This window comes from Carcharhinus amblyrhynchos, chromosome 16 (genome assembly GCF_965287045.1).
Source record: "Carcharhinus amblyrhynchos chromosome 16, sCarAmb.v2.hapA, whole genome shotgun sequence".
In the NCBI taxonomy this organism is placed as follows: domain Eukaryota; kingdom Metazoa; phylum Chordata; class Chondrichthyes; order Carcharhiniformes; family Carcharhinidae; genus Carcharhinus; species Carcharhinus amblyrhynchos.
This window is the reverse complement of record NC_137339.1, coordinates 55,438,530-55,465,028: the sequence shown is the minus strand read 5'-3', so window position 1 is coordinate 55,465,028 and position 26,499 is coordinate 55,438,530. Positions and strand designations below refer to the sequence as shown.

The following is a 26,499-nucleotide window of genomic DNA, read 5'->3' as shown; positions in this document are numbered from 1 at the left end:
AAGGAACATTTGAAGAGTTTTGAGGAAGTTGTGCGGCTTTTTTCCAATGCGGCATCCGACTGAAAAGGGAAAATGTGTGTTCCAGGTAAACGAGGTACAGAGTTGACTAGAATGGATTGTACCCTGGAGTGCAGCTCCAACAACATTCAAGAAGCTCAACACTATCCAGGACAAAGCAGCCTGCTTGACTGGCACCCCATCCAGAACTTCAAATATTCACTGCCTCCTTAACAGCGCTGTGGGTTTACCTATACCATGAGGACTACAGCAATCAGCTCACCACCATCTTCTTGAGGGCATTTAGAGATGGGCAATAAATGCTGGGCTAGTCAGCAATGCTTAAATCCCATTAATTAATTCTTGAAAAATTAATATTGTATTTGGACAGCACGGAAGCACAGTGGTTAGCATTGCTACCGCATAGTGCCAGGGTCCCAGGTTCAATTCCGGCCTCAGGTCACTGTCTGTGTGGAGTGTGCACATTCTCCCCGTGTCTGCCTGGTTTTTCTCCAGATGCTCCGGTTTTCTCCCACAGTCCAAAGGTGTGCGGGTTGCTTGTGTAATATGCGGATTGGCCAAGCTAAATTGACCTTAGTATCAGGGGCATTAGTACAGTAAATGTGTGGGGTTGCAGGAATAGGTCCTGTTGGGATTGTGGTTGGTACAGACCCGATGAGCTGAATGGCTTCCTTCTGTACAGTAGGGATTCTATAATAATAATTTCATTCTATTTTATTCAAGAGGCAGCTGGATACAGCACTTGGGGTGAATGGGATCAAAGGTAATGGGGAAAATACAGAATTAGGCTGTTTAGTTGGATGATCAGCCATGACTGTAATGAATGGTGGAGCAGGCTTGATGGGCCAAGTGGCCTCCACCTGCTATCTTCTCTGTTTCTATGTAAACACATGCTGTAATTTTAATGTGATGAGACCCCTCAGAGTAAAACATAGATAGTGAAAGAAATTGAAGTGTTTGGTGCTTTCTGTCATCTTTAGTTTGACTCTTTGTAACATACCTTATACAAATTTTATAACTAAAAATATGTTTTTGGGGAAAAACTCATGCTTTGAATGAAAACTGACAGTTCCTCTTTTTCACTCTTCCTCAGCCAGCGGTAACTGAGGCCAGTAAGACAGCAGCAGCAAAGGAACTATCGGATAAGAAAGGTAATGACAGATCCTGTAACAAAGAGCTGAGATTAGTGCTGTGTCATACGGCAAATCCAACGGTTCTGAACAATTTACAATCCATCAATTCATCAGACAGGTGTAAACCATCACCAAAACCATTCTCTCCTAAGACAAATATCCCATCTGCAGTGTCTGTGCAAGTATGAGTTAGTCAGGGTGTAATACCATAGAATCATTGTACACAAGGCCTTTCAGTCCATTACATCCGTACTGACCATTTGCGGGTGCTATCCAAACATAATCTCACAGCCCAGTGCTCCAATATTCCCTTCAACTTCCAGTAAATATACCCCACTTTTGAAAAATCCAATGAATAGTGTCTCAATCATTTCCCAGTGCAAAGCATTCCAATCTCAAATCACATTACACTCTCTGTAAAGACATTTCCTTAGTGATAACTGTAACTTCAACATCTCGTGTGACTGACTCCTCACCCACAGCAAATCATCTTGGTGTATATATATATATATATATATGTATATATATCTTCAATTTGACTCTTTGTAACATACCTTATACAAATTTTATAGCTAAAAATATATTTTTGGAGAAAAGCTCATGCCTTGAACATATATATATATACCCACGCTTATGTTCTATAAACTGATTTCAATAGAGATTTAATCAGGATTTTAAAGGAAGTGAAGAAGCCAAGATGATATATATATATATGTATATTATGCTCTGGCTATATATTGAATATTACCAGGTCCTTTTAGTTTAAGCTCAAAGAGCGTACAAAATATATGTAATAACCTAAATGATTATATTAGCGATTTGACCATCTATCCAGAGGAACTGGAATTGACCCCTGAGTTCCACCAGCTTGTTCTTCCATTCAATCAGTTCATACGTGATGTGTGTTAACTCCATTATCCACTTATACCGTAGAACTGTCAGCTTAATGAAAAACTACCAATCTCAGATTTGAAATTTACAATTGATGAAGCATCTACTGTTGTTCCCAAATTCTAAAAGCTTGTGTGTGTACAGATGTTTCCAAATTTCACTCTCTTGACAGGCCTGGCTTAAATGTTTAGACTCTATCCCCTAGACTTCCCAACCGAAGGATTATTTTCTTCAACCTACTTGATGGATCACATCGCTTCCTAACCTCTGAAGTTCCAGAGAGTACAATCTGAGTTGGTATATTCTCTCCTTGTGTTTAACTCTTAGAGTTTGACATTATTTGTTCCTTCACAGGGTATGGGTGCCGCTGGCTAGGCCAGCATTTATTGCCCATCCTTAATTGCTCTTGAGAAGGTGGTGGTGAGGTGTCTTCTTGAACCGTTGCAGTCCATGTGGTGTAGGTACATCCACAGTGCTATTGGGGAGGGAGTTCCAGGATTTTGACCCAGCAACAGTGAAGAAAGAAACAATATATTTCTCAACTCATGATGTTGAGTGACTTGGAGGGGAACCTCCAGATGGTGGTGTTCCCGGGTAACTGCTGCCGTTGTCCTTCTAGGGGTATGGGTTTGGAAGGTGCAGTCTGTGGATCCCTGGTGAGTTGGTGCTCTGCATCTTGTAGATAGTACACACGGCTGCTACTGAGTGTTGATGGGGGAGGGAGTGAATGCTGAAGGTGGTGGTTGGGTGCCAATCAAGCGGGCTGCTTTGTCTTGTTGTGAGTTTTTTGATTGTTGTTAGGCAAATGGAGAGTATTCCATCACACTGCTGACTTGTGCCTTATAGATGGTGTACATGCTTTGGGGAGTCAGGAGATGCAGAATTCCCAGCCTCTGATCTGCTCTGACAGGCACAGTATTTATAGTGGCCCAGGTCAATTTTAATCTGCAGCAGCTTGTTGGGAATTCAGCAATGATCATTTTTAATTTTTGTTATTATTTATTCTTTCGTGAGTACTTGTTGCTCTTCTTGAATTGCCTTTGAGCTGAGTGGCCTGACATACTGTTTCAGACAGCATTAAAAGTTAATCACAGTGCTGTGGGTCTGGAGTCACATGCAGTCTAGTTGAAGTAAGAACAGCAGATTTCAACAAAGAACAAAGAAAATTACAGTACAGAAACAGGCCCTTCGGTCCTCCAAGCCTGCACCAACCATGCTGCCCAACTTAACTAAAATGCCCTACCCTTCTGGGGACCATATCCCTCTATTCCCATCCTATTCATCTACTTGTCAAAATGCCCCTTAAAATCACTAGCGTATCTGCTTCCACTACCTTCCCTGACAAGTTCCAGGCACCCACTACTCTATGTTTTAAAAATCTGCTTTGTACATCTCCTTTAAACCTTGCCCTTTGCACCTTAAACCTATGTCCCCTAGTAATTGACTCTTCCACCCTGGGTAAAAACTTCTGACTATCCACTCTGTCCGTGCCTCTCATAATCTTGTAGACTTCTATCAGGTCTCCCCTCAACCTCCGTCGTTTCAGTGAGAACAAACAAAGTTTCTCCAACCTCTCCTCATAGCTTCCATGCCAGGCAACATCCTGGTAAATCTTTTCTGTACCCTCTCCAAAGCCTCCACATCCTTCTGGCGGTGTGGCGACAAGAATTGAACACTATATTCCAAGAGTGGCCTAACTAAGGTTGTATAAAGCTGCAACATTACTTGCCAATTTTTAAATTCAATACCCCGGCCGATGAAGGCAAGCATGCCGTATACTTGCCTTCCCTAAAGGGTTTTTAACCAATCGACAATGGTTGTCATGGTCCCATTACTGAGACCAGCTTTTCATCTTAAGTTAATTCAAATTCCACCAGCTGCTGCCCTCCCCACCCCTGGGCCTGTGGATTGCTAGTTCTGTGGCAGTACCACTAAGCTATTGTTTTCCTGTTGAATTTCAAGGGGAAATAGTCATTGCCTATATTAGTGACAGGAGGAGATTAATTTAAATAGCCCAGATTTTTGCTCTCACTTTCCATTCATAAACAGAGAGGAGTTTTTTTGATTATTGATTTCCCCTTTTATAAGTGGTAGTGTATTTTCTTCCCAACTCTTAAGTTTGAAATGATTCGATCCTCTATTAATAAGACCACAGCCAATTCGAGAGGAGGTAAAATAAGCACGTTGGTTTATTTTACACAAACACACAATGCAGAAAGGTGCCTCACAGCATCTGCCACTTTTGCACTCATACAATGAAGGAGGCATAAGAGAACGAAAGGGTCACAGGACAAGACCACAATAAGGATAAGAGTTATGGTTTGAAGTGGGCACCGATGCAGGGGTTGTGATGTTGCAGGAGTATACAGTATAAATTAGAGCCAGGAAATTTACCTGGACAAAGCTTTCTCTGCTGCTATCTGTTGAGTGGTAAAATGATAGACTGCCTGAGTTCAGTTCCATTACAGGTCATTGCAGCTGAGGAGTTTAGGTGACTCTGTCCCATTTCCTTTCCTGGGTTTGTACAAAGGATGTATTTTTCAAAGTCTGTAATTTTTAGAGACTTAGTAGAGGAGTGAGGGCCCCTTTTGTCCCTTGCAGACATAGTGGGCCCTATTTTACCATTTTAATTGTAGGTGCTGATAGGATTTGAAATTAATAGTGTTTCAGATCCGACTTTTAGACCATTGTCAAGCACCTCCATAGGCGCTCTGCCTGAAAAAAATTGCAGTGATTCTGAATTGGGCTGCAGAAGGCAGTAGGCGGGACTTATCCCACTCGAAACACTGCAGATCTGATTGGTGCCTCAAACTGTACATGCACAGAAAAAAAAAATAGAGGAACGTTCCCTTGCCACATCGTTTCCGGGCTGGATAATGCCTCTCCCTGGCCCACAGACATTGCCCCATCCCCACAACATAACTGACCCCCTTATCCCCCACCCCCTGCCACCCAGCTGATTGTGGGTCTCTCCCCACCGATCACATGCAGAATGCCAGTGGACCACCCCCTTCCCCTCACCGATCACATGCAGAGGACAGCTCCTGTCTCCCCCCGAGAGCCATCTGACCCACCTCCCCCCGCCAACCCGAGAGCCATCTGACCCACCTCCCCCCCCCGCCAACCCGAGAGCCATCTGACCCACCTCCCTCCCCCCAACCCGAGAGCCATCTGACCCACCTCCCTCCCCCCAACCCGAGAGCCATCTGACCCACCTCCCCCCCCCAACCCGAGAGCCATCTGACCCACCTCCCCCCCCAACCCATCTGACCCACCTCCCCCCCCAACCCGAGAGCCATCTGACCCACCTCCCCCCCCAACCCATCTGACCCACCTCCCTCCCCCCAACCCGAGAGCCATCTGACCCACCTCCCCCCCCAACCCATCTGACCCACCTCCCCCCCCAACCCGAGAGCCATCTGACCCACCTCCCCCCCCAACCCATCTGACCCACCTCCCTCCCCCCAACCCGAGAGCCATCTGACCCACCTCCCCCCCGCCAACCCGAGAGCCATCTGACCCACCTCCCCCCCCAACCTGAGAGCCATCTGACCCACCTCCCCCCCCCAACCCGAGAGCCATCTGACCCACCTCCCCCCCCCAACCCGAGAGCCATCTGACCCACCTCCCCCCCCCAACCCGAGAGCCATCTGACCCACCTCCCCCCCCCACAACCCGAGAGCCATCTGACCCACCTCCCCCCCCCCAACCCGAGAGCCATCTGACCCACGTCCCTCCCCCCAACCCGAGAGCCATCTGACCCACCTCCCCCCCCCAACCCGAGAGCCATCTGACCCACGTCCCCCCCCCCAACCCGAGAGCCATCTGACCCACCTCCCCCCCCCAACCCATCTGACCCACCTCCCCCCCGCCAACCCGAGAGCCATCTGACCCACCTCCCCCCCCAACCTGAGAGCCATCTGACCCACCTCCCCCCCCAACCCGAGAGCCATCTGACCCACCTCCCCCCCCCAACCCGAGAGCCATCTGACCCACCTCCCCCCCCAACCCGAGAGCCATCTGACCCACCTCCCTTCCCCCAACCCGAGAGCCATCTGACCCACCTCCCCCCCCCAACCCGAGAGCCATCTGACCCACCTCCCCCCCCCCAACCCGAGAGCCATCTGACCCACCTCCCCCCCCCCAACCCGAGAGCCATCTGACCCACCTCCCTTCCCACCCACCACCACTGATCTGAGTCAGTGAGTCACCAGAATCGGTGGATCAGAATCAGAACCTTCTCAATCGGGAGACGGGCAGGCAGGAGACACTGCGGATGTGCCAGTCTCAGTGCTGACAGATTAACGCATGTGCAATGGCCTGCAAAGTGCTATGCTGCTGGCCTCTCCAGCAGGAATAGGCCCTGTCAACTGATTTTCAGCACAATTCACGCTGAGGCATTCTGCAGGGCATTCATTTTGAAACTTCCACTGAAAAAACAGTGGGATTTGCTCCAATTTTTACACAAATTTGATTTAGAATTTTTTGGGGGAGAATCACCCTTCAACTTCCCCTGTCATCAGATTTTGTATCTAATTTTGTATTTTTAGCCAGCCTTTCATTTTAACTTTACGTTGATCTTTATGTCTTTTATCATCTGAGATTGTTTGAGGTAAGTAGACTTCATTCCTTTAGGGATCTAATCAGATTCTGCATCATATTCTTTTTGGAACATCCCCTTGAGAGGCAAGAGAATAAAATGCCTAATGTAATGTGCTCTTTAAGGATGAGCTTTATATACACAGCTCTCCTTTTCCCTCTCATAGAGCTATGGAATTTATTAGTCTTTATGTCTAGTTTATATTTACTCCACTTAGCCTGTGCAAAGGGCAGCTCTCTGACTTTTATACCCTGCACCTGTTGTTTAAGCTGGTTAAACATTTGCAATCATTCAGAAAACAATACATCATGTTCACAACAGAAGCTGTCTCTTATAAATAACCCCAAAGCTTCCACTTTGGATATTTCCTACAGTTCAGAATGATTTCTGTCCCCACAATACCCTCAATTTTTTAAAATTGATTCAGTGTATGTGGGCATTGATGTGGGATCAGGATTTACTGCCCATCCCTAATTGCCCTTGACCTGAGTGTGTTTCAAGGGGCATTTAAGATCAATCACATTGCTGTGGATCTGGAGCCCCATGTAGGCCAGACCAGCTGATAGCGTGGCCACTTCAAGTGCCAATCATTTCTGGGTCACATGATCCCCCGGGGCCTGTTGGAATGGAGCGCATGAACCACGGGTGGTAGGGCACAGGTCAGGGTAGGTGGAACCTGCGGTGTGCGGAGCCTGGGTATCAATGGGATTAGACCCTTTGGATGGAATTTTCCTGACCCGTTGCTACAGTAATCGTAATGGGTGGAACACAGATCATGTAAAGATCCATTGACCTGGTGTGGGATTTTCCGACACTGGGGCAAGCACCACCAGAAAATCCCACTATTTGACTGTATTGAGCGTGTCTGCATATAATTACTGTTCAATAAATCACCATTACTTCTAGGGTGCAGAGGAGATTTACAAGGATGTTGCCTGGATTGGGAGGCATGCCTTATGAAGATAGGTTGAGGGAGCTCAGTCTCTTCTCCCTGGAGAGACGAAGGTTGAGAGGCGACCTGATAGAGGTTTATAAAATGTTGAGAGGTATAGATAGGGTGGATTCTCGGAGGCTATTTCCCAGGGCTGAAATGGTCGCTACGAGAGGACACAGGTTTAAGGTGCTGGGGAGCAGGTACAGAGGAGATGTTAGGGGTAAGTTTTTCACTCAGAGGCTGGTGAGTGACTGGAATCCGTTGCTGTCGGTGGTGGTAGAGGCAAACTCGCTGGGGTCTTTTAAGAGGCTTCTGGATGAGTATATGGGATTTAACGGGATTGAGGGTTATAGATAGGCCTGGTAGGTATGGGTATGATCGGCGCAACTTGTGGGCCGAAGGGCCTGTTTGTGCTGTAGTGTTCTATGTTCTATCAGTAATTTGAACATTCAGAAGAAATTGCTGACAGACACTAAAATACTCTAGACGAGATGGTTGAATTGGCAAAGCAAAAAAACAAAGGGCTGAACTCAATGTACGAATACATCCAGGCCAGTATCAGCACCCTGTGAGTGAGCAGGGTTTTAACCTCATGTCTTGTGTTTCTCCAATGCAGAAATATTGCCTGAAGAGGAAAACTTAAAACTGAGACAGCCGTCAAGAAAAGTTGAAGGTGAAGTGAAAGGTCATTTGCCAAAGCAGAATCACATGACTGAAGTAAAGGAACTTTCTGGCAGTAAAGAGGCCTCCTTTCAGCAGGAAGGAGGAATAGAGCGGTGGAGTCACCTCCCGATGAATGCTGCACAGAATCTTCATGTTGCAGTCCAGCCTGGAGTGAATGGTACACAGAAACTCTTAGACATGGAAATCTATCCTTCCGGGGATCTGAAAGAGAAATCACGCATGCCCCAGCAGCAGCAGAGTGAACGAGCAGCTGAGGAATCAGTTGGAGATGCATTGGCTCAGAGTGAAGATGGATATCGCACAGACACAAGCTCACAGTCAAACTCAACCCAGAAAGTATCACCAGCATCTTCCTTACAACACACCGACAGGTAAGGACCCGTACTGAGCAGCACAAACAAAACAGGTGGGAGTGGGAAGGCTATGGATGCAGGGGTGTGGGTGCGAGAGGTGGGGACTTGAAAAAGGCAAAGAGTGCAAGTTTTGGGGTAGAGGGGAAAGTTGAAGGGGGTGGTTTTGGTGGTGATTGGGGCAGATTGTTGGGTAGCTAGTGAGTGAGGGCAGGGGGTGTTTAGGGACTGAGAGGGTGAGGGTGGGGTCGAGCAGAAAGGCAGGGTGCTCAAGAGGGTGGGCCATTTTGGGTCTAGGAGAGAGGCTTGGGGTTGTTTGACATCTAATGGGGCAGGGGAGTTAGGGGTTGAGAAGGTGAGGGTGGGATTGTTTGAGATCGAAAAGAGAGGGTCTGGGTATTTGGACTCTGCTATGGGTGGGAATATTTGGGGTCTGGGGAAAAAGTTAGGAGTTTTGGGGAGAGGGGGATGATGGGGAATTCACAGTGCCATTGAGAATACAGAGAAAACATCCAGAAAACAATGTAAGATTCATATGTACGATCTGCTGAAACTCCAACTCAAATATAAACTATCCAGGTTCAATCTACCAAGACCATCAGCAATTACAGCCGATACCCCCTCCTCTTCCTTATTTACATGAAGTATGTTAACTATCAATATTGTGTTAGCTTCTATCAAGTACAGTCTTCTCCATCATCTCTTTTATCTTTCCACTGCTGTCACATTGAATACTCAACATTGTTTCAGATCAGCTGTAATTCCCCGATGGAACAAAACTCCTGCCTATCCCAACTCTGCTTATTCCAGCACTAAATATATTCAATAATGGACATGGGGAATTCCAAAGATTCACAACTCTTTGCGTGAAGAAATTTCTCCTCATTTCAGTCCTAAATGATCGGTCCCTTATCCTGAGACTGTGCCTCCATGTTTTCCACTCCCTAACCAGTGGAAACAATCTCTTACCATCCAGTTTATCAAACCCTTTACTATTCACCAGAAACTGAACTGAATCAGCCATATTAATACTGTGGCTACCAGAAAAGATCAGACCTGTGACACTTAACACCAAAAATGATAAACCAGCTGCAATGTCCCCTCCAAGTCACCCATCATCCTGATTTGGAAATATATCACTGTTCCTCCACTGTTGCTGCATTAAAATCCTGTAACTGTCCCTCGATCATCATTTTGAACTGCAGCAGTTCAAAATGGCAGCTCACTACCACTTTCTCAGCTAGGGATGGGCAACAAATATTGCTATGAAACTGATGGAACTGTGCAGTGAGACAGTCAGACAATACTGCAATGAGACAATCAGACAGACAGTGATACAATCAGACACGGGCAGTGAGACAGTTAGACACACATGGTGATACAATGTGGCAGGGAGACAGTCAGACAATACTGCTACACAATTAGACACAGGCAATGAGACAGTCAGGCAGACATTGATACAATCAGACATGGGCAGTGAGACAGACACACAAGGTGATACAATCAGAGACAGGCAGGGAGACAGTCAGGCAATTCCACTACACAATTAGACACAGACAATGAGACAATCAGGTATACAGTGATACAATCGAACACAGGCATTGAGACAGTTAGACACACACGGTGATACAATCAGAGACAGGCAGGGAGACAGTCAGACAATACCGCTACATAATTAGACACAGGCAATGAGATAGACAGACAGTGATACTATCAGACATGGGCAGTGAGACAGATAAACACACGGTGATACAATCAGAGACAGGCGGAGAGACAGTCAGACAATCAGACACAGGTAGTGAAACAGTCAGACACACACAGTGATACAATTAGACACAAGCAGTAGTACAGTCAGACACACACAGTGATACAACCAGACACAGGCAGGGATACAGTCAGACACACACAGTGATATAGTCAGAGGCAGTGAAACAGTCAGACACATTGTGCGATTTCAAGAAGAAATTAGATATAGCTCTTGAAGTTAAGGGAATCAAGAGATATAGAGGGAAGGGGCGGTTAGGATATTGAATTTGATGATCAGCTATGATCAGAATGAATGGTGGAGCAGACTCGAAGGGCTGAATGGCCTTCCAAATACAGATTAATTCCAGTAGTTCCAGTAATTCCAAATTGCTTCCAGTAGTTTCCCCACTACTGAGTCCAGACTGACTGGCCTGTAGTTTCCTGGTTTACCCCTCCCTCCCTTCTGAAATAATTGGCTGTCCTCCAGCACCACTTCTGTGGCCAGAGAGAAATTGAAGTTTATTGCCAGCACCTCTGCTGTTTGCTCCTTTGCCTCCCTCAACAGACTGGGATACATTTCATCCAGCCTACTACTTTTAAGCCTGCTAGACCACTCAGAATCTTCTCTCTGTCCATGTTACTTTCTCTAATTGTATCTCCCTGATTTCTATACCCACGTCATCCCTTTCACTAGTCAATGCCAGTACAAATATTCATTGAGAACCTGACCCACATTCTCCGGCTCCACACAAATTACTATTCTGGTCCTTAATGGGCCCTAATCTTTCACTAGTTATCCTTTTACCCTTAATGCACTTGTAAAACATTTAAAGACTTTCCTTTCTTTTACCTGGCAGTATCCTTCCATGTCCCCATTTTACTCTCTTAATTTTTTAAGTTCCCTGTTGCATGTTCTATACTCCTCCAGCACTTCTGCTGTTCTGAGCCCGACATATCTGCCATAAGCCTCCCTTTCTTCTTTATCCAGGATTCACTGGATTTGTTGACCCCACTCTTTTTCTTTAATGGGACATGTTAGCCCCGTACTCTCCCTATTCCCTTCTTGAAAGCCTCCCTATGTCCTGTTACAGAAGTGCCTGCTCCCAGTCCACTCTGGCCAAGAGTAGAGCTGATTTGGGATAAAAGAGGAGATTGCATGTGAAGGCAGGAAAGATAGCAGAGGTATTAAACAAGTACTTTGCATCTGTCTTCACAAAGTGTTGATCCTCAAACTAGGGGGTATCAACTGATGTAGTGGGCAAAGAAACACTTATACGAGATAGCTCACACAACTTATTTTTTATTAATGGTTAAAAATAGAAACATAGAAAGTAAAAGCATGAGTAGGCCATTCAGCCCTTTAAGCCCTCCCCATACTAGTCAGAGGCAACATGGTTTTGTGAAGAGGAGGTCATGTCTCACGAACTTGACCGAGGTTTTTGAGGAAGTGACGAAGATGATTGATGTTGTCTACATGGACTTCAGTAAGACTTTTGACAAGGTCCCTCATGGCAGACTGGTGTGGAAGGTGAAGTCAGATGGGATCAGGGGTGAGCTGGCAAAGTGGATACAAAACTGGCTTGGTCAAGGAAGACAGAAGGTACCATGGGAGGGTGTGTTTCTGAATGGAGGGCTGTGACAAGTTCTTCAGGGATCAGTGCTGGGACCTTTGCTGTTTGTAATATATATAAATGATTGAGGAAAATTTAACTGGATTCATTAGTAAGTTTGCAGATGACACAAATGTTGGTGGATATGCGGATAGCGATGAGGACCACCAGAGGATACAGCAGACTTGGGCAGAGAGATGGCAGATGGAGTTTAATCCGGACAAATATGACATAGAACATAGAACACTACAGCACAAACAGGCCCTTTGGCCCACAAGTTGCGCCGAACACATCTATACCTACCAGGCGAAAGAACTATCTGTAACTCCCAATCCCATTAAATCCCATGTACTCATCCAGAAGTCTTTTAAAAGACCCCAGCGAGTTCGTCTCTACCACCACTGACGGCAGCCGATTCAACTCACTCACCACCCTCTGAGTGAAAAACTTACCCCGACATCTCCTCTGTACTTGCTTCCCAGCACCTTAAACCTGTGTCCTCTCGTAGCGACCATTTCAGCCCTGGGAAATAGCCTCCGAGAATCCACCCCATCTATTCCTCTCAACATTTTATAAACCTATATCAGGTCGCCTCTCAACCTTCGTCTCTCCAGGGAGAAGAGATCTAGCTCCCTCAACCTATCTTCATAAGGCATGCCTCCCAATCCATCTGTTTAATGACGGAATGCATTTTGGAAGGTCTCATACAGATAGGAAATATACAGTAAATGGCAGAACCCTTAAGAGTATTGATAGGCAAAGGGGGCTGGGTGTATGGGTACACAGGTCACTGAAAGTGGCAATGCAGGTGGAGAAGGTAGTCAAGAAGGCATACGGCACGCTTGCCTTCACTGGCCAGGGTACTGAGTTTAAAAATTGGTAAGTCATGTTGCAGCTTTATAGAACCTTAGTTAGGCCACACTTAGAATATAGTGTTCAATTCTGGTCGCCACACTACCAGAAGGATGTGGAGGCTTAGTATCCTGAGATGTGTGGATTAGAGGGATTAGCGGGTAAATGTGTAGGGATATGGGAGTAGGGCCTGGATGGGATTGTGGTTGGTGTAGACTCGATGGGCCAAATGGCCTCTTTCTGCACTGTAGGGTTTCTATGATTCTATGATTCTAGGCTTTGGAGAGGGTACAGAAAAGATTTACCAGGATGTTGCCTGGTATGGAGGGCATTAGCTATGAGGAGAGGTTAGAGAAACTTGGTTTGTTCTCACCAGAGCGACAGAGGTTGAAGGGAGACCTGATAGAAGTCTACAAGATTATGAGAGGCATGGACAGAATGGATAGTCAGAAGCTTTTTCCCAAGGTGGAAGAGTCAATTACTAGGGGTCATAGGTTTAAGGTGCAAGGGGCAGGTTTTAAAAGAGATGTACGAGGCAGATTTTTTGTACAGAGAGTGGTGGGTGCCTGGAACTCGTTGCAGGGGGAGGTAGTGAAAGCAGATACAGTAGTGACTTTTAAGGGGTGTCTTGACAAGTACGTGAATGAGATGGGAATAGAGAGATATGGCCCCCAGAAGCGTAGGGGGTTTTAATTAGGTTGGGCAGCATGGTTGGTACAGGCTTGGCAGACCGAAGGGCCTGTTTCTGTACTGTAAATTTTCTTTGTTCTTTGTTCTTTGAGTCTGTTCCACCACTCATTCATAGCTGATCATCAAATTCAATATCCTAACCCCACTTCTCTCTGTATCCCTTGATTCTTTTAGCTTCGAGAGCTATATCTAATTTCTTCTTGAAATCACACAATGTTTTGGCCTCAACTACTTGCTGTGATAATGAATTCCACACATTTCTCCTCACCTCAGTCCTGAAAGGTTTACCTTTTATCCTCAAACTATGACCCCTAGTTCTGGACTCCCCCACCATCAGGAACATTCTTTCTTAATTTACACTGTTTAATCCTGTTAAAACTTTATAAGCTTCTATGAGATTCCCTCTCACTCTTCTAAACTCCGGTGACTATAATCGTAACTGATTTTGTCGCTCCTCCTTTGAAAGACCTGCAGGAATCAGCCTGGTAAACCTTTGCTGCATCCCTCTGTAGCAAGGACACCCTTCCTCAGATAAGGACACTAAAACTGCACACAATACTCACCAACAATTATAGTAAAATATCCCTATTCCTATACTCAATTCCTCTTACTATGAGGGCCAAAATAACATTTGCCTTTTTTACTGCCTGTTGTGCTGCTTACCTTCAGTGACTGACGCACACCAATGTCTTCCTATTATTGCTACCAAAGTGGATAACCTCACATTTATCCACATTATACTGCATCTGCTACGCATATGCCCACCCACTCAGCTTGTCCAAATCACACTGAAGCGTCTCCCCATCTTCCTCATAGCCCACCCTCCCACCCAACTTTGAATCATCTGCAAATTTGGAGATAATGCATTTACTTCCCTCTTCCAAATCATTAATATATAATGTGAACAGTGAGGATCCTAGCACAGATCCCTGCACTACCCCACTAGTCACTGCCTGCCAATCGGAAAAGATCCATTTATGCCAAATCTTTGCTATCTATCTAACCAGCTTTCAATCCATCGCAAGGCGCTACCCGCAATCCCATGCACTTTAACTTTACATAATGATCTGCTATGTGAGACATTGTCAAAAGCCTTCTGGAAATTCTAAATAAATCACATCCACCAAGTTCTTGTAATGATTTATGTCCAGCCCCGCACACCTGGATTCTCTGTATCTGCTTCCTTCATGCAAGTTCTCTTTTATTTCTATTGCCTTTTTGTGCTTCTTTTCAAAATGCATCACTTTAGCTTCTTGGTGTTACATTTCATCCCTCATATTTCTGCTTATTTCACCAATCTGTCTGTCATCCTGAAGTTTGTTACTATCCTCCTCACCGTGTGTTACCGCACCAAATGTCATATGTCATGTGAAAACTTTAAAATAATTCCCTGTATTTAACAAATAACAGGATGTTTTATAACAGACATCATTATGATATCATATATATAATAAATGTCAATAAGAACAGTGATTTTAATATTGAACACAAAAGGATGCTCCTGAAATTTTGGCCCAAGTTGTCTGATTAGTGTTGATACTGAGCACATTGTCATTCAGCAATGTTTCAGCTGTATCTTGTAGAATCATAGAACTCTACAGTGCAGAAAGAGGCCCTTCGGCCCATCGAGTCTGCACTGAACACAATCCCACCCAGGTCCTATCCCCCATATCCCTACATATTATACCCACTAATCCCGCTATCCTACGCATCCCTGGACACTAAGGGACAATTTCTTAGCATGGCCAATTAACCTAATCCACACATCTTTGGACTGTGGAAGGAAACCAGAGTACCCGGAGGAAACCCACGCCAACACGAGGAGAATGCGCAAACTCCACACAGACAGTGACCCGAGCCGGGAATCGAACCCAGGACCCTGGAGCTGTGAAGCAGCAGTGCTAACCACTGTGCTACCATGCTGCCCATCTTCTGGTCCAGGTTGAAGCATGGCACGATCAGTACCACTAACCCTGGAGAAGATCATTGGGCACAAGAATGGATGAGGGAAAGACGACAGGGGTGATTTTCCCAAGCTGAAACTAAATGCCCAGTGGGTGGGCAAATGCAAGATTTTCCTGCTCATTACTTTGGGTGTACTTAGTTGAATGGATTTCCAGGGATTCACACCAGTTAAGGGAAGGGTGGGGGCCTAATTCCACTCAAGAGGCTGGCATCAGTGAGGTGAGTGAGCCACTGTGCATGCACCGATCTGTCAGTGGGGAGGTAGGCAAATGCACACACCCCCTCCCACCCCCAACTTTGTCTCCCCTCCCCAGGCCGATCCTGATCATCAACAAACCTGATCACCAACAAATCCGCCCCCCCCACTTCCCTCTCCCCACCATGCCCAACTCCAATCACTCCCTCCCTCCTCATTCACTGATCCATAATGCAGAGTACCATCCCCCACCATCACTGATCAGCCCTGGCCTCTTGCCTCATGGCACTGCGCAGTGCCTGGTGGGCATTGTCAGGGTGCCAGACTGGCACTGTCCAAGGGGCACACCCCCGCCTCTGTCCTCACCAGCAAAGTAAGAAGTCTCACAACACCAGGTTAAAGTCCAACAGGTTTATTTGGTAGCAAAATCCACTAGCTTTCGGAGCACTGCTCCTTCATCAGCTATGTGGGAGTTCTATTCACAAACAGCATATAAAGACACAAACTCAGTTTACAACTTAATGTTTGGAATGCAATTCTTTAGAGGTAATCAACTCTTAAAGGTATAGACAATGTGAGTGGAGAGAGGGTTAAGCACAGGCTAAAAAGATGTGTATTGTTTCCAGACAGGACAGTTAGTGAGATTTTGCAAGCCTAATCAAGTTGTGGGGGTTACAGATAGTGTGACATGAACCCAAGATCCTGGTTGAGGCTGTCCTCATGTGTGCAGAACTCGACTATCAGTCTCTGCTCAGCGACTCTGCGCTGTCGTGTCATGAAGGCCACCTTGGAGAACGCTTACCCGAAGATCAGAGGCCGAATGCCATGACCGCTAAAGTGTTCCCCAACAGGAAGAGAACAGTCTCGCCGGGTGATTGTCGAGGGTTGTTCATTCATTTGTTGTCACAGCGTCCGCATGGTCTCCCCAATGTACCATACCTCAGCACTTCCTTTCCTGCAGTGTATCAGGTAGACAACGTTGGCCGAGTTGCGGAAGTATGTACTGTGTACCTCGTGGATGGTGTTCTCACGTGAGATGATGGCATCCGTGTCGATGATCCAGCATGTCTTGCAGAGGCTTGTGTGGTGTTGTGATCACTGTTCTCCTGAAGGCTGGGTAGTTTGCTGCGGACAATGATCTGTGGACAACTCACCAGCAAAGCCAACATGCCTGCTCCCTTTTGACAGGGACCAGATTTCATCCCCACTAGTGGGAACCTGTCCCGGCACGGGCGGGGAAAACATTGGCAATCCCGATGATACAGTCCCAGGCTCGCCAATACAGGTTTCCATATGGTAATCAGTCTCCTGCTGTTTTCTGGTGTGGGTTAGGAAAATTGAGCCTGATGTGTCCATCGCCTTTTCTTAATAGGAGCTGCTGTTTTCAGGCAGGTTTTTCAATTAGTGAATGAGTTAGTGAATATTTACAATTCTCTTCAGTGTCAAAACCTCACTATTACTGTCGTTAAGGCTGTCACCTGCAGTTTTCTTCTGACAAGTTTCTATCAGCGTTGCCCCTGTAATCCTTTACAATGTGATTTTTCTAACAACTTTGCTAAAGTGGGACTTTATTGAGCATCTTTTACATTCATGTAAACAGGATCAACTGCCCAACACTCATCAACTATCTCTGTCACTTTGTCAACACCTCAATCCAGTTAGACTAACATATTTTGCTTTTAACCACTGTTCAATGTCATTCATTCAACCATCTGGTAACATGCCCCAGAATCTCATCTCAAATGTTCCCCATCACCTGGCATTACCTTTGGCTGGTAGGATATCCTGGTTTCTTATTTATCCAGGGCTGTAATATTTGGTAATTCCCCATCCCTGGGGAGGATTGTGGTCAGAGCCTCTCTTCTTTCAATTTTCACTTCTCACCTGAAAATCCGACATGTTACTTGATTCTCTGTTGTATTCTTAACTAAATACTATCAGATCCTCCTTTGATTCCTAACATACTTTTATTTTTCATGTTAGTTATGAGGAGATAAAAGCCAAGACTGTAACATCACTGCCACTCAGCATGGAGAGACAGCTGGAGAACAGTGAACCTGGACTGCATGCACAGACCTCTGAGACACAAGCGGTGGGAGCTTCCCCAAGTCAGAGTGTGAAATGCTGTGATTTAAATCCCAAACTTACTGGCACATTACAGGATGAGCCTGGAGATTTGGAGAACAGATCCCTTGAAGACCTCAAAGATAGAGCAAATAAGGAGACACTGAAAGAAAAGATTCCTGAGAGCAGAGGAGAAAGCACAAACCACAGAGAGTGTACAGAAAGCGTGAGCGAAGTATCAAGGCAGTGCCCAGCAGCCTTGGTCCAGGATGGGCAACCTGCACTGCAGGGCCGTGCTGGTGAAGAAGCCTGCATCAAAGTAATTGGTAAACATCAACATTGTTGTTGGTCTCAGACACATGATCCTGATCATCCATACATCCAATGGGGTAATAGGACAAAGTTCCCACACTGTTACGTTGGGTTATCTAATGAGCAGGGTATATGTTTAAATATGACCTTTCAGAACTCCAGAATGTCTTCAAACGCTTTACAGCCAATTATACCCTGTTGACATTTAGTAACTGTTGTAAGGTTGAAAGTGGGTTCTCCAATTTGTGCACAGCAAGCTCCCACAAAAAACAATTTGACATGGTGTTTGGGGTGTTGGTTTGAGGTTGAATATTAGCCAAAGAAATCTCCCCTGCTCTTCAATCAGTATCATGGGTTCTTTTGCAATTACCTGAGTGTACAGAAGGAACCTCTGTGTAACATCTCATCCGCTAAATAGGACCTCGAACAGTGCAGCACTCCCTCAGCACAGCACTGGAGTGTCAGCCTGGAATTAGTGCCTAAACCTCTAAAACCCACAGCTCTCAGTGTCTGAGTCACAAGGACACTGTAAGAAGCTGATACAGACCAGGAGTGGCTGAGGGGCAGCCCCTGAGAAGGGGCATTATTTAATTTCAGCCAGGGAAAGAGAAAGCCAGTCCATGGCTCATCTCCTGATTATGCAGCCTTTCCAGAGACACTTGTGATGTTTGAGGAGAGGAGCAGTACTCACAGGATGTTAGGTGTGTGGGAATGTCCTCCCAGCATCAATTGGCAGGGTCAGTGTTAGCAGGAGTCTGAGCCTGGGTAGTGAGATATGGAGAACAGTGGGCCGGGAATGTCTACCTTCACCCAGCTCAGTGACACTGTTTAAAGTGAGGACATATCATCAGAGCCTTGTTTCCCTGCCTATCAATCGCGAGTCAGAGAGGGATCAGCACTGATCCCAAGACTAAACTCTGAGCCTCACTTCTCTGGGAAATGGAGACATCCAGGAAACAATAGGAAATGATATAAAAGATCTTGTTCAGTTCACACAGAGCTCACTCTATATTGAGAAAAATCCTATGGCTTTTGGAAAGGCATCACACCTATGCCAGAAGTTTGTCAGTAAAGTGACCTGTGTTCATAGGTTGAAATGTGATGTCTCCAACAAGGCCAAAATGTGTTACCTATCCCTAATTACCCCTGAGAACCTTGTGGTCCATGTGATGGTTAAAGCACTCACAGTCCTATCAGGACAGGATGATTTTGATCCATTGACAGTGAAGGGTCAGGATGGCGAGTGGCTGGGAGAGAACCTGAGGCTGCTGGTGTTCCCAGGTATCCGCTGCCCTTGTCATTCTAGGTGGTCGAAGTGGTAGTTTTGTCAAAGGAGCCTTCACTCTATTTGCACGTCTCAGTTCTGTAATTCCTGTATAACAATAGCCTGGGCTAAATTTATAAACAAGTAATAACAAATATAAATAGAATAAAGAGGAGAATGTTTTCCATTGGTTGAAGAATTAATAATATATTTAAGGTGGTTGGCCAAAGAGTCAGAGGTGACATGAAGAAGAAGATAGTAACTGGTTGAGATTTCTAACATGCTGAAATGTCACTGGCTCTCAATTCCAAAGGGAATTGGATCAATACATGATAACGATAAACTACAGGAGTAACAAGAGAAGAGCGCTAGAACTGGTTTGTTCTTTGATAGAGTTCACATTGACTCAAAGGAAAATTAGTCTTCCTCTGTGTTGTACTGTCTGTGATTCTGTTTTCAATTGTTCAATTGACCAGTAGTCCATTGACCCATAATCTCACCTATTTTCTGAGGGAAGAAAGTGCATGACCCCCACTAGACTCTGTTGGAGTGCTTTCTGACATTGCCACTGAATAATCTAGCTCTAATTTTAAGATTAACCGCCCACCCTTGCATGTTCTAGACTCACCACTAGAGGAAGCTGTTTCTATCGAACATATTGAATGCTTTAACTTTTTTAAAGCCCATCATTTTGATCACTCCTCAATCTTCTGTTTTCAAGTGAGTACAAGCCTAGTACGGAACCTCTGACAAAGAGTCATCCAAACTCAAAATGTTGGCTCTTTTTCCTCCTCACAGATGCTGTCAGATTTGCTGAGGTTTTCCAGCATTTTCTGTTTTTGTTGTGAAAACTGCAATTGACTGTATTTCACTCAGTTTTTTAGCACAAGGAGATCATTCAGCCCATCATGTCTATACTCGCTCTTAGAAACAGGCAGCGATCTAGTGGTATTGTCACTGGACTAATAATCCAGAGACCTAGGGTAGTGCTCTACAGTTCAAATTCCATCAGGGCAAATGATGAAATTTCAATTCAATAAAAATATGGAATTAAAAACCTAATCATGACCCATTGCCCATTGTTGTAAAAACCCATTGGGTTCACTAATGTCCTTTGGGAAGGAAATCTGTCATCCTTACCTGGTCTGGCCTAGATGTAGTGTGGTTGTCTCTTAAAAATGCTCTTTGAAATGGCCTTGCAAGCCATTCAGTTCAAGGCCAATTAGAGATGGGAAATAAATGCTGGTCTTGCCAGTGACGCTAACATCCTACGAATAAAAGAAAGTTAGTCCTGCTCCTTTTCCATCGGCCTGTAATTGGTTTGTGTAACTTGTGATGCCGCAATGGGTCAGACAACAATTTAGGCAGGGTTCTGAGACAGAACATAGATATCCAGAAGTTCAAAATCCGATCAATAAACAATTTACCAATTAACCATGTGAGGGCATGTAGCCAAATTCAAAGGCGTGAAAATGGAAAAGATTCTAGTTACTGAGGAGGTTCTCTTCCAGCCCTTAACCAAATTCCCAATCAGAATCAGAGTCAGAGTCATTGTCCACAAATCCACACAGGGAGTCCACCATCTTTTTAGCTTTCACCCGAAGGTTTCCTCCTTTAGCAGGACTCAGCACCCAGCTTATATAGTCTGATAAGACTGCACAGCAGATCCTTGCTTGCACTGATTCCTCATTAAAGAACAAAGAACAAAGAGCAACACAGCACGGGAAACAGGCCCTTCGGCCCAACGAGCCCACGCCACCATCTTAACAATGTGTTTTTCCTACTCCACCCCTGACCCATGTCTATGCTTGTGGTACCCCCACTGGAAACCACATTAAGGGGAGAATAGTGTAGGGACAAATTGTTACACCAATCAGCCTAAGAGCACATCTTTGGGGTGTGGGAGGAAACCGGAGCACCCGGAGGAAACCCACGCAACCACAGGGAGAATGCGCAAACTCCCACAGACACTGGCCCAAATCCATGTATCTGCACAGCCAGCAGTGATAGTCACTGAGCTGTTGTGGTGCCCATCTGCTGGTCCAGTTTTAAGCACACACAACGACGCAAAGTACTAGGCCACTCTCAAAACATCCAAGAGCAGCCCACGCACAACCCACCGAGTGCATGCCCCTCGTTAGACAACAAGGTGGACCGACACACCTGCGGAGTAAAAGAGACAAAACATCAACACATGTAGCATTAGATTTCCAGGACCGTCCCGAGGCTCTGATCCTTATTTAAAACCGTCTCCTATAACCCTCCATCCCTGTTTCACTCATGTGCCTATCTAAGTAAACCTTAAACAGGTCCAGCGTGCCTGCCTCCACCACCTTACTTGGCAGTGCATTCCATACCCCCACGACCCACTGTGTGAAAAACCTCCCTCTAGTATCCAAATTATACCTCTCGCCCCTCACCCTTAGATTGTGGCCCCTTGTGATATTTGTCTCCAATCTAGGAAAAAGCCCGCCACTGTTCATCTATACCCTTCATTATTTTATACACCTCTATCAGATCCCCCCTTAATCTCCGTCTTTCTAAGGAGAAAAGCCCCAGTTTTCCCAATCTATCCTCATTACCCAGTCCTTCCATACCAGGCAGCATCCTGGTAAACCTCCTCTGCACTCTCTCCAGGGTCTCCACGTCCTTCCGGTGGTAAGGTGACCAGAACTGGACGCAGTACTCCAAATGTTCTGTATACCCCTACCTATAAAGGCTAGCATACCATAAGCTTTCTTACTCTGTCATGTGATTTCCTGTGGCCACCTTGGGGGATATGGCTGCATTCATGGAGGGACGAGTGTCGAACATACTGTCCCCTCAGCCCTTTGTGACATTACAAACTGTACATGATTCGCTACAACACTGGGCACTGGTTACACCTTTAGTGGATATAGCCAAAGCCATGCCTCTCTGCCTACCAAATTATTGGCGGTTCCACTGAACTTGGGTTGTGGAAGGTAACCATTTTGCTCTTTCCTTCAGGCATTTTCCGATATAGCTGAAGTGTGACAGGGCTGTTGCTAATTCTCACCTTGTAGGTGTACAGTATTCAATTTACTCACTGTTACAGGTGCTGAACTTTCCATGCTGTCAGTCCCCTCCTATCACCCATTCCCTTCTCCTCACAAAGGAATATGTCTCTGGCAGTTTGCCACTTCAGTATTCTTTAGCATGATGGAAATTAACTCCACATGCCTACGTGAGAGAGACTCCAGCAACACTCAAGAAGCACGACAGCACAATCCTGGACAAAGTAGTCTGTTTGACTGGCACCTCATCGATCACCTTAAATATTTAATCCTTCAGCTGTTTCAATAATGGATTTCTGGGTCCTTAACTAAGCCTTGCCATGTTTTCTTGGCTGTTACCCCAGGTACCCATTGGGGCACTGAAACAGCAGATCCCAGAGAAAACATTGCTCAATTTCACAATACTTATTTACACAAGCTTGCAGTTTCTGCTATTGAGATTTAAAATGATTGAATGATTGATGCTTTTATCGGGCTGTAGTAAAAGCAATTTTTAGAAATGATTGACTTTTTAAAGCTTTTGTAACACATTCATTTGCCATTATAGGGTTCATTGATTCCTTACAGAGTGTATAGTGAATGATTGAGCATGGAAATAACATAGCTTGGCAAAGATGTATGAAGGGCTGGGGTAGAGGGCATAGCTTGGCAGAGAGGGTATGAGAGGTAATTAGAGCATGGGGGCATGAGTATGACCTTTTATCTTTACCTTTCAAAAGATCCCTCACTCAGACTTTGATTTGCATGAACCGTGATTTTTTTATTCATTCGTGGGCGTCGCTGACTGGCCAGCATTTATTGCCCATCACTAGTTGCTCCTGAGAGTTGTCCTTTAAAAGATGGGTCTGACTGCATGAAGATTGGTGAAAACTAGGAGCAGGATTTTACGACCTCGCTCGGGCAAGGGTGGCACAGTAGCACTGGTTAGCACTGCTGCTTCACAGCGCCGGAACCAGGTTTGATTCCATGTTTGGATCACTGTCTGTGTGAAGTTTCCAAATTCTCCCTGTGTTTGCGTGGGTTTCTCCGGGCGCTCCGGTTTCCTCCCAAAGATGTGTTGGTTAGGTGGATTTGCCAGACTAAAATGTCCCTTAGTGTCAGGGGGATTACCTAGAGTAAATGCACGGGGTTATGGGGTTAGGGCCTGGTGGGATTATGGTCGGTGCAGACTCAATCGGTCGAATGGTTTTCTTTTGCACTGTTGGATTCTATGATACATTTATAAAGTTCCATCCAAAGCCAATGGACAATTCCGTTCTGCAAGCCTCGCCCATCCAGCCTAGGACATGCCTGTCTCTGCAATGGAGCCTGCCAAGTTGAAAGTGTAGGGTGGATGCTTGTGTCCCAGACCTGCTGCAACTTAAATGACACGAGTGAGAATAAGAAACCCAGAGAATGTGATTGGGAATCCCAGAATCAATTTCCAGCTGCCATTTTCATACTTCCACATTATTCCCCAAACTCCCAGAAAATATAGCCAAGGTTTGAAGTCTCATCAGAACTGGGGAAAGTTTACAATGCAGGAGCGATGAAATGCCAACAGGGTTAATGGACGTGAGAATAAGACAAGTAATGAAACCTGGAGGTGTGTCTAGAGAAGGTGTGAATAACAGAATGAACAGCTCCTGTCCAAAACTAAAAAGATGCAGAGATTACGCTCTGAAATTGTGGAACTCAGTGCTGTGTCTGGAAGGTTGGCAAGGGTTTAATTGAAAGATAGGATGCTGTTCATCCAGCATGGGACATTTCAGGAGGTTAAGAACAGAGACATCAGCGTGAGAACAATGACAAATGTCTGGCCATCAGAAGCTCGGGTTACACTGAATAGAAAGGTTTGGAGCGGTGTTTCTTATCCTATTCTCCGTCTCTTTGACCTGGCATCATTAACTCATTGTTCATTTAATCTCTCCTGTTTTCTACCCTTTTGTCCTTCACTTCCTCTTCCTTCCCTACCTTCTTCTCTGCTTGCTTGAAACCTATTACATTTCTAACATTCCAGTTCTGACGAAAGCAGTTCAAAGATGTGTAGGCTGGGTGGATTAGCCACGGTAAATGCATGGTGTTACGGGAATAGAGCAGAGGGCAGATGCTCTTTTGGAGAGTGAGTGCAAACACAATGGGCTGAATGGCCTCTTTCTGCACTGTAGGGATTCTATGGTTCTATGCTTAACTCTCTTTTTCTCTCCACTGATAATCTGCTAGTATCTCCTGCATTTTCCATGTTTAGATTTCCAGCATCCACAGTATTTGACTTTTGTACTTACGAAAAGATATTATTATGCAAAATGAGGTTCATGGGATTGGGAATGATATATTAACATGGATGGAGGATTTGTCAATGAACAAATAGAGTAGGGTTTTTGGGGTAATTTGATGTTGGCAAGCTGTAACCAGTGGAATGCCACAAAGTTCAGTGGAGGGCTCTCAGCTATTTATGATTGTATATAAATGACTTAGCTGAAGAAACAGAGAGTGATATACCTAAGTTTGCTGATGATACAAAGCTAGCTGGAAAGATAAGAAAGGTATGGGAGAACACAGAGAAGACTGTGTGAGAGAACACAGAGAAGATTTCAAGTGATATCGTAGTTGTTGTTTGTCCATCGTCATCGATGAGATCCTCGACACCATCAGTCATTTTGAGGCTGGATGCGATATGTCCAAAGACGACTGATCAGGCCAATTCGGGCACGGAATGTCCTGGCACATTTTGGACAGACTTGTGTAGACACTGTAGTTGTTGAGCTGGTGGCTCTGGACTTGTGCAGCTCGCGCTTAAGTTGTGCTTCAGCAATGCACCTTGCTTTGTAAGCTTGACAGCCCTTGTGGATGAGGGAGTGCCAGGGAGGGCGGTTTTGTGCCAGCGTTTCCTGGCTGGTCATGTCTATGTCCAGCAATTTCAGGGAGGCCTTGAGTGTGTCTTTGAAACGTTTCTTCTGCCCTCCATCGAGCATCTTCCAGCAGAGAGTTCTCCAAAAAAGGAGCTGCTTGGATATGTGCTTGCCTGGCAGACGGATGACATGACCTGCCCACCGGGTCTGCACTCTCATCAGCAGTGTGTGGACTGATGGTAGACTTGTTCTAGAGAGAGCTTTAATGTTTAGTACTTTGTCTTGCCATCTGATGCGTAATATTCTGTGAAGACAAGTCATGTGGAAATGATTGAGCTGTCCTGCATGCCTTTGATACACAGTCCATGTTTCAGCATACAGGAAGGTAGTGAGCATCGCGGCACTGTAGACCTTCAGTTTTGTTGCTGGGCTGATTTCTCAACATTTCACTCTTCAACCTGCGGAGATTGCAAGCTATTACCAAATTGAAGGAGACTGTTCTGAGAGACTTCCTCTTTGCCGATGACTGTGCCCTGTATACTGGCTCAGAGCCAGAGATGCAAGTCAGTATGGACAAATTTTCCACGGCTTGTGACAACTTTAGACTCACCATCAACAATAAAAAGACCGAAGTCATGCACCAGCCTTATGCACCATACACAGAACCCATAATCATAATCAAAGGGCAGAAACTACAGGCAGTGGACCTATCTTGGCAGCACCCTCTCTCAAGCAGTGACTATTGATGCAGAAGTTAACTGCAGAATAGCAAAGGCAAGTTCTGCTTTCGGTAGACTGCACTCCACTGTATGGGAACGTTGAGGAATCAGCCCAGCAACAAAACTGAAGGAAACTGAAGGTCAAGTGATATCGACAAGTTAAGCTCTGTTTCTTTCCACATTGCTTCAGTGTTCAGGGATGGAAGAATTTTGGTTACGATGTTTGTGCCTGACATTGGCTGTCTGTCATGGTGAGATTTTTTCGGGATCTCAGCAACTTCCCTTTGATCTCAAAGGAGCAGCCAAGGATCAAATCTGTCAATAACTCTGTCCCTCGCTCCATTCTCCAAGATTGGATCTGCTAAAAGTTCTGTCCCTCTGTAAACATTTAATCAATGACAGTGTATCACATTCTGTTTAGATGACAGGCCGCCACAGCCAGCTCCATTTGAGCATCGCATGGTGTCATTCCAAACAGTCCCCATCAGCAGCCTCTACCAGTTCAACCTCAAGGATGTTCTTGGAGGGTAAGAGGATTTCTGGCAGAAAAAAATATGAAATACATTTATATATTTGCATGTTGTCAATATAGTGTTTGTGTGCTG

General features: G+C 45.4%; 1 protein-coding gene across 1 annotated transcript in view; it reads left to right on the top strand.

Annotated features, from left to right (window-relative positions):
* LOC145353736 (uncharacterized) overlaps positions 1–26,499 on the top strand; it is a 66,702-nt gene that overhangs the window by 10,639 nt on the left and 29,564 nt on the right. Inside the window, exons 2-5 of the mRNA XM_080204506.1 lie at positions 1,112–1,169; positions 8,193–8,631; positions 17,653–18,059; positions 26,316–26,421. Of these exons, the coding sequence (XP_080060632.1) occupies positions 1,112–1,169; positions 8,193–8,631; positions 17,653–18,059; positions 26,316–26,421 (1,010 nt within the window). The remainder of the gene's footprint in view (positions 1–1,111; positions 1,170–8,192; positions 8,632–17,652; positions 18,060–26,315; positions 26,422–26,499) is intronic.